At 38.7% G+C, this 9145-nt stretch overlaps 1 protein-coding gene across 9 annotated transcripts in view; it reads right to left on the bottom strand.

The window, feature by feature from the left end:
* Positions 1-1220: 1220 nt before the first annotated feature.
* The window catches only part of bahcc1a (BAH domain and coiled-coil containing 1a), a 62006-nt gene continuing 54081 nt past the window's right edge, over positions 1221-9145 (bottom strand). For 3 of the 9 annotated variants that reach the window (XM_080905353.1, XM_080905355.1, XM_080905354.1), the window contains exons 24-29: positions 7093-7201; positions 6891-7007; positions 6631-6792; positions 3975-5215; positions 3593-3829; positions 1223-3440 (exon numbers count right to left, since the gene is read on the bottom strand). In XM_080905353.1, coding sequence (XP_080761479.1) covers positions 3231-3440; positions 3593-3829; positions 3975-5215; positions 6631-6792; positions 6891-7007; positions 7093-7201 — 2076 coding nt within the window. In that variant the 3' untranslated portion in view covers positions 1223-3230. Of the gene's footprint in view, positions 3441-3592; positions 3830-3974; positions 5216-6630; positions 6793-6890; positions 7008-7092; positions 7202-9145 lie in introns of all 9 variants that reach the window. The other 6 variants (XM_080905361.1, XM_080905360.1, XM_080905359.1 and 3 more) reach the window with 4 other exon arrangements.

The raw sequence follows: 9145 nt of genomic DNA, 5'->3' as shown, positions 1-9145 counted from the left end.
AGCTTGCCGTGACGATAGTGTGCCGACTTCACGAATTTCTGTTTTGGTGACTGTTAAGTTCAAACGATACAGAGTGTGCTGTGCTTTGCCTGAACTAGTTACTCCATTTGCATTAACAGCCTTACTTTTTATTATTTCTTTTTCTGCCTTCAATTTTGTGTCCATTTGACACACTCATTTTTCTAGAATTATATCACTCTGTCTTGCTGATATTCAGTGCTTGATAAATTTATTAGACCACCACCCAGTGTAAGGTTTGTGTGACAGCTGCCCTAAATGAACAGTATTGGTAATTACCAGAGACATTTTTATGTTTCTGTAATGACTGTTAATTCACCATCTCTTTAATCAAAATTATATTTTTAATGATAAAATATTATTGCTGTTTTCTGTGAATTTTCAAATTTACTGTTTTAAAAAAAAGCATGTTATGTTTTAAAACATTTTTTTTTTAAATAAAGATGACAAATCACAGGTAATGTACTTGCATTCATGAACAGAAAAAGGTAGCTTTAGTGACTGAGTGTTATCCTTGATTAATGAATTTCTGACTTGTTAGAGAAGTCCAGTGTGCCGGCTCAAATTTGGGTATAAAAACATGAATTTGGTTATTATTTGCCTAATAAAATGCCTAATAAATAACTATATAAATTTGTTTTTTAACCATTTTTTTGACAGATTTTTTTTATCTTTTCTTGTTTTTATGACTGGTGGTTTAATACATTTGTTAAAGAATCACAGATGTATAGTGTGCACGCATAGAGAGTGCAGTTTTCTAACTTTCTGCTTAAATGAAATAAAATAAGTGTTTATTTTTGCTTCACAAAATTAACTAATATACTGTATATTAAAAAAAGAACAGGGTTAAACATACTCTATATGGACAAAAGTACTGGGCCACCGACACATTACACCCACAGGAGCCGCTCAGCCATGGGAGCTCATGCCCCGAAGCTCTGGGAGCACAGTTTTCGTGCTGATGTTAATGCAATCAGAGATTTGGAAATATCTAGGGGCAAGAAATTTCACAAACTGACCTGTTACAACAGTGGCATCCTATTACAGATAAAAGCAGACTGTGTGGCCAGTTGCTTGACTTTTTTTTTTTTTTTTTTTTGCTTGATTGAAAACAGTGAAATTTAAAGATTAAGAGGTGTGGGCAATGCTTTTGTCCATATAATGATATAATGTTTGGTAATAGGAAATGAACAGTAAGATGAGTGGGAAACAGTCAAAATAACAGAATTAAATCACAGAGGTTTTTGGATGAGAAGAATCCAGTGTTGCTTTATTTTTTAATCTTTTTTTTCACTAAATGGCCTCTATAAGACCAGTTTTATTTAAGAAATGCAAATGCGACATCACACCAAGAAAAAAAAACAATGTCACATTCTCATAAAGCGCTCTTGGCATGAACAGCAACATTGACAATAAATAAAATGTTGGCAAACAAAATAAAACTTTGTGAGCAAAAAAATACTCAGGATTGCATATCAAACAAGACAAAAATAGAGAAAATGTACTTGGCACAAATTAAATAACATAAGTAATTTCCAGATCGAGTAAACCTGCTCTATGTCCATTGCTTTGTGAATCTGATTGTCCTTCACAGTTAGCATCAAGGATGTATGTGTTCTGTACAAAATAGACACAGACGGCTAATGAAACTAAAAATGGACTCATTTCAACAAATTGTCAGTACTCATCTTCTTTCCTTATCAGTACCTTGACCTTCACAGTCACACCTCCAGGTGGCATTTTGGTACATATTTATGTACTAACCAAAACTGCAGGTACGTGTGCAAGAAACCATTGTCACAATGCAAAGCCAGTAAATTTGCACATAGTGGAGGACAATTATTTTATAAGTTACCAGTGATTTCTGTGTTCAGTACAGGTGCTTGTTTTTTAAATAAAGGAAATTAAGATATTAAAGACACTTTGGTATTTTGTAGGCCATATTATGCTAAACTATGCACTGATGAGTGCATTGCACATTTAACAGATTTTCATTAGAAGATCCAGTATTGTGTAACATTGATTTGTGTGGACACGATTATATTGTCGGGACACTCATCGCACACAAACGTCGCGCTGTAACGGTACGCTCGTATCACATCTTAAATCACTTTCGACCCGTGGCTGCGGTTAAGTCTGATCTGACTTTGTGATGATGACCATCAGAGAGGTAAATAAATAAAAAATAGCCAAACGAAAATGTGAAGGAACAGACAACTACGCAAAAAGCCACTTGACCTATGTGGGGTTTTTTTTCTTTTTAAACAGAATGACACCTTTCTCTTAGAAAGGGAGTCTTGTCCTGTTGTAGACTAAATCCTTCTGTCTTTGTCTGTGCTCTGTCTCAGTCTCTCTCAGCAGGGCATATGCAGTGCAACACTAACATCTTCAACCTTAACTTCCTGCAGCAAACGAAAAAAGAAAAAGCGCACACAATGTAATGTATTCTACACATATATAAAAATAAATCAATTGCAAACATGGAAAGATACATTTCATATATACATAATAAACTCCTATATAAAATAGCTTTTATGTACATATAGACAACAGACAACAATACAATAATTGAACTATACAATATACACCTGAACAGTTAAGACAGGTGAGAGGTACTGAAGTGTATGGCTTCATTAGGAACATTTAAAAATATTTACAGACATCAACTTTACATCCTTTACATGTTTTCAACTTCCCTGGAATGAAGAGGCTTGGGTCGAGCCCCGTGCCTCACTTTTGTTTCCATTCCCTAAGGCTACCTTTTAAAGAATTGGTCCACATTGACTCTTGAGCCTAATGTTATTTTTTACAGTCAACTACAATTTCAGCTCTCCTTTTGATAGGAGCTGGAAGCGTGAGTTTTTAAAAAGGAGTTGTGAAGCTGTCAAAGGACCTTTTTAAAAGAGATTAGTTAGATGGTTGAAATGTCACTTATTGAATTTTGCTCTGCTCAGAAAGACACAGACTTTCTGCTATTCTTAATGACTGGATCAACCAGCTATGCTCACGGCCTCACAAATGTTAGACACCAACAGACTCCAGTGTGTAATGTCAGTCAGTCCAGTTTTGGTGCTGACATCTTGTCTGTGGGTCCTGGAGGCAAACCCAAATAACATTAGCCATTCTGCCGGACTGAATGGTTGAATAGGAGAAATCATGACGTTATATTCTTCCTCCGAAGAAGTTCTTCAGTAGTGTGTCCCCTTAGTGGATCAGCACATGATGGAAACGCCTTCAGCAGTGACCAACTGACCAGTGGTCGGATCGTACGTCCCAGCCAGGTAGTACAGATCTGGAGAGGTACTGTTCGGCTTCTGATTGCGAGTCAGACACTCATACTCCTCTCTGCTCACCACCTGGCACTTGTGAGAGATTGTCTGGACATCATTCTCATCCTCGTGGCACGACTGATAAAGGGCATGCTGGACAGAAACAAGGGATTAGTTACAGGATATTCACAAAGCAAAACGTTACAAATATAGCTACGAAAACAGTGTTATGAAATGTATTTGCCTGCTTCTTCATTTTTTTGCATATTTGTCTGCACTGTATCCCGTATAACAACCCAGCTTACCTTGCCATCTCGATGCCTTTTCCCTAGCTTTGTCTCTTCAGGGTGGTAGAACCATTTGACTTTGACTACCATTCTAGAAGTCCATGATTCCCAGAAGTTCTCAATTTGACCCACATATGGGAGGTTAGGTCGTCCAGCTGAGAGGAACACAGCACAATCTCCCACTTTCACCGTTTCTCTGCCTCGCACAATGGCCTTATAGAAAAGCTTCTTGGCCTTGCCCTTAAGTCCTCGCCTCTGTGAAAAACCAGACACTTTGACCAATCCTCTTTGATAATGACGATTATTACTGATGTTTGTTGACCTCAAGGGGCACGTATTGTAAACTATTTGAGCTAATATTGCAAGAGAAAACCTAAACCGATTGATAGCCTATTCTCACCTGTGTAGGGCTTCCTGACCACCTCCACATTTGTCTTCCTGAAAGGAATGCGGACATCTTGGGCCTTGGAATAAATGTAGCCTCATCTGGAAGCATCCTAGGTTTCTTGACAAAATCCTTAGTTGGTTTAGATAGGGAGCCTGCACATTCTTTCCTCTTCAAGGACTTGCTGTGAGAGACCTGGTTAAGGGTGGCACCTTTGGCACTGGAAACAGCCATAGCTTTGGCCACAAAGGCATGCTGGCGAGGCCTTGAAGATGTAGAGGGTTCTGATGGTTGTAGGAGCCCCCGATGGGAGGAAAGACAACTCTGCAGCATCAGTGTTGAACTATCCTCATCCTCTGAGCTGTACGAGGAATCATTTTCAGAGGAACAGAGGCTGGAACTTGAAAGAGAGCCTGAAGAGGAGGAGCTTGAAGAACCTGAAGAAGAGGAGGAGACCGAGAGACGAGAAAGGAAGCGACCAGCAGTCCTTAGTCCTCCTGAGGCTGCAGCCAGTGCAGCCCTCCTCTCTTCCTCTTCTTCTTCCTCTTCATCATCCAGATCAGAGTAGGAGCTGTGACAGTCTCTGTGAGAGCTGAAGCCCAAGTCACCATATTCCCCGAGACGCATAGAAGTAGAGGGCTTTCTTTGAGGTGTGGTCCCTTTTAGAAGAAGTTCTACTCTGGAGGCTCCCTTCTTGTTATCCTTTACCAGCAGGACTGGATGAGAGTATGCTTCTGTCCTGGGTAAGCCACTTACACTGGAAGATGCCCCTCGCAGCAGCAGAGCCTTGCTGTTCTTTGTCTTGGGGGATGTCACTCCTTCATGATCCAACTTGATGAGGAACTCTTGTCCAGACCTTTTGCTCCTTGGCATAACCTGTTCATCTTGTTTGCGCTTTTCACCATACAGCCCACTTCTGGAACCCAAAGATAAAGCCGAACCTGGTCCTGTAGACTGGGTACAGAAGGAAGAGTAACCATTTGCAATGCTTCTAAAGGAATCCACCTCAAACGAGCTGCTGCTGAAAAGGCCTTTGGTTGGGACGGAAGCCTGTGACTGGGAATGAGTCATAGAGAACAGGTCATCCTCCTTTCCTTTCAAGGTCCTCTTGGGTGCACCGTTGAACTGAAAGAGATTATCAGACGTCCTCTTTCTGGTGTTGGTCAATGAGCTCCAGCCCAGGAAAGGCGAAGGATTTTTATTGGCATTCTCAATTTGCTGCTGCTTTTGTTTTTTCCCAGAACCCTTTGGTCTCCCTAGAATGAAAAAAACATAATATGCTTTAACAATAAATCACAAATGAGCAAACACGGGTGTGTATTTGTACACACCCGTGTATATATATTAGATATACCTTTCATACAGTGGAAACACCTTTCAATAAAATATGTCTAGAATGATACTGAAAATAACTAAATATAAACACAACAATAAGCTGTTCTAACAGCGAACCAAAGCTGAAAAATAAACACTTTACAAAGTATTTTTGTCAAGGCTGTTGTATTAGATCGCATTGCAGTCTATTTATTGAATTATTGTCAAGAACTCCTAAATTTCTTGTTAAAATCAACAATGTTTTGTTATGAGATAAGACATGTCTTCATCTTTAACATTAGAATTGCCAAAGGGTTCATTTAGACTCCTCGCTTAAAATAAAACCCCATTATCTCTTATTTCATGACTTTTCCTAAAATAAATTTCATTATTACATAGTGAATTCTGGGGTTTGATGAGAGACAAAAAAGAAAAAATAATTATACCTAGAATCGCCAAAGAGGCCATTTTGACCTCCATAGAATCGAAGCATGCCTGGTTGCCTAGCAGCACATATTGTTTGCACACATTTTGATATGCAGGCTGTCGTCATGACTGATGGATAAATATAGACATGCAATGGAACACGACAAAAGCAGAGCGAAGACGCAGACTAAGAATCCCAGCTGTGCAGAAATATAGCCAAACAATGACGCAGTGAAGAACCTCCAACATCCAATATTTGTTATGTTAACTTCACTGTCTGCAAATATTTCTTAAAACTATGTCGGAAGAAAATGTTGTTTATTGAACAGTTTCTGATAATAAACTGCAAATAAACGGTGCACTGTTTTGCCCAAATCCTCGTCCAGCAAACCTTTTGGCTACGATGGAAAAATCTCAGCATGGGCCACTCACGCCTAGGGGTGCGACCGGTCAGTGGGTGAAACTTTGTGTTGCTGGCAACTTTTCGATCTTTAGCCTGAGTATGTATCTATTTGCAGTGTTACTAAAACTACAGTAATTCTTTCTCAAATCGTCAACTTATAAATTCATATAAAATACAGATAAATTTAAAAAAATTGTTCTTTTTTTGTTTTCTTTGTGCATATGAATCAATACGTTTTGAAATTATAGCACAAATTAAATATCAAAATGAAAATTTTGGATCTTCTTTATTTTAGTATAGCTAATACTATAGGTTATCTAAAATTTGCTTTTAGCTTTTCCATAATGATGATTGTCTAAAATGATTATATTATTTTGAACTGTTAATTATCATTTTGTTTGTTGTACCTTTGTTTAGATGATTATAAAAGTCTTTCAATCTGTAATAAAATGATCTAAATCATTTATAAAACTCCTAACAGCTCATGTAACACTGGAGGTAAACATGGTTTCAGGGGTTAACTCTCACCTGGTCTTCTTTTAATAACGGTCAGACTCTGGGTGGTGTTTACAGTGTTAATAGTGCTCAGTCTGTCTGAAGGTCTCTCACTGATTGGTGCCTGCTCCAGACTGGAGGTTCTCTTGGCTGCTGAACCACTGGGAACCAATAGGGAAGGAGATGGCTCTCCACCTAAAGTAGAACATTATCAGCATTTAGTTAACACAGTATGCCACACACCCCAACAAAAAAGGGTCTAATTCCATGTTACTCCAAGAGGAGGCACCCACAGTGAATTTGGTATCCTGGAGGCAGGAGGCGGATGTTGGGGAGTGAAATCTTCCCTCGATCCCCATCATCAAACTCTACCATCACCCCGCCTTGCTTCCTCTCATCAGATGAACCACCTGCAAGTGGTAAAAATTCACTCTATCAGCTGTGATAAAAGCGGACGATATGCATATACAGTTTTCTTTGTAACTGATGCCTCACCTCGGCGAACATAGCCTGGGTATAAGCAGCGGGAGCGCTCACTCCAATAAGCGCACACTCTGGTTCCTTCAGCGAGCATAGCCTCCGACTCTGGACGTATATCCAGGACCTGGAGTCAGACCAAAACATAATTAAGATTCATTACAGGTTCCACACAATGCACACACAGACATGCTTGCATACACACACTGACACACACATACAAACAGTGTGAGAGCAATGGAGCATTGTGCTTGGGCAGCCACTGTGCCACGTTTCCAAGCGGCACTTATCTCATGCCAATGTGCCAGTCAGGGCTGAAAAGAACGGAAGCCATGATGCAGTAAATCCTGACTTGCTGAGTAATACTAAAGAGGGCCTGAATAGAGGGCTTGTGATTGCAGGTTGCCAGATCCTCCCTCCAACAATGCAGGCAGCCCCAGCATCCGCCACTCACTGGGGGCTCTTTCAGGTTGCTTTCATTTACTGTTGCTATGGCAAGGGACCCTTTGACTGATGAGGTGTAGATGTGAACGTGTGTGTGCTTGTGCTTGTGTGTGTATGCGTGTCAGGGGTTGGGGGGGGGGGGGGGGGGGGGGTATCAGGGTACTGCTGTCAGAGTCAAATGAATGGCTCTTGGACTAATCTAAAGACACCAAAGTGGAAGTATGGCACAATTAGAACCAGCTGCTATGTGATGAGTGTTTAGATAAGAGCAGTTTTGCCAGAACTACTTGGTATAAAACTGCCAGGAAAGTTAGAAAATGACACTACGAGCGGGAAATAGAGAAGAAAGTTAAAGAAGGAAACGAAAAAGCTAAACTGATCACATTAACAAGTTGACATTGATGAGAGGAGGTAAGTGTTAAGGTAGAGAGTAGGCTAACGTGTACTAATGGGCATGCAAGATCATCTTGAGGATAATTGAAATAACATTGTGTTCTTGTATGACTATGTCTGCATTTATACCTGAATAAAAAAGCAAGGGCGTTACACTATACAAAGAATACTTAAAAAGTAAGATTTATTTTTATTATTGTCTTTGAGACCATATGAACATGTGATATATAATTATGAATGAAAGGAACAGCAGTGTGGGTTAGCTGGACACCTTGTTTGGCTGACATAGACATAAAAAAAAATCAGAGACCTGTTTGTGAGCATTTTAGGTCATGATTTCTAGATAGATATAGCTACTGTTTGGGTTTTTTTTTTCATTTTATAATGAATGTATTTATGTATTTAGTTTTGTTTATTAAGAGCCACAAGGCAATTTATGTTGTAGTTCCATTATATTAAAGAGAATGCAGATACATATATATGTATAAAAAAAACTGGTCACCTACACCACTCACCCTAAACAATCTAAGTATAAAATCAGTGATTTTGGTGTGAAGTTTGAACTTTAAAAGATAAAAAAAATTAATGAATAAATAATGTAAATAAATATATAAAGTCATCTTACTAAAGCTAGTAAGTACATTTTATTTCTATAGTACATTTAGAAACATTTAAAAGTGGTTTATCGTTAAAAAAACGTAATAACTAAATATGAAAAAGTTTTTCAGAAAAAATTCATGAAATACACCAAATATAATACACACAATCTCTCTGCGTTCGTTTCTTTGTCCTCCAACTCCTTCTACACAATCAGAGTTACACCAGCCAAACTTGGCTCACGAGTGAAGACTCTTATTTATACTAGATATTATGATGACATCATGTTGCCTAGCAACCAGCTAGCAGCAAGTGAAAATGACCTATAAGACCTTTTGAAAGCATCTTTATCGTTTTAATTTCACAACAGCAACATCTCATTTATATCCGCAATAGCTGAATGATACATTATATACAATAATGTCATCACGTTGCCTAGCAACCACATAGCAATGAGTTAAAATTACCCTCTTTTCTTGCATCCATTCACCTAGAACAGCTTTATAAAAAGCATTATGTCATTTAAAATGTGAATGTGTTTGAAAATGTTTGCATGCTGCATGTATCCATAACCATGAGGAAGTTTTGGTTACATGCAAAGTTTAAAAAACACCCACAACTTTATCGTTTAATTTCT

This window comes from Rhamphochromis sp. 'chilingali', assembly GCF_963969265.1.
Source record: "Rhamphochromis sp. 'chilingali' genome assembly, chromosome: 15".
Classification (NCBI taxonomy): domain Eukaryota; kingdom Metazoa; phylum Chordata; class Actinopteri; order Cichliformes; family Cichlidae; genus Rhamphochromis; species Rhamphochromis sp. 'chilingali'.
This window is presented reverse-complemented; position numbering and strand designations above follow the sequence as displayed.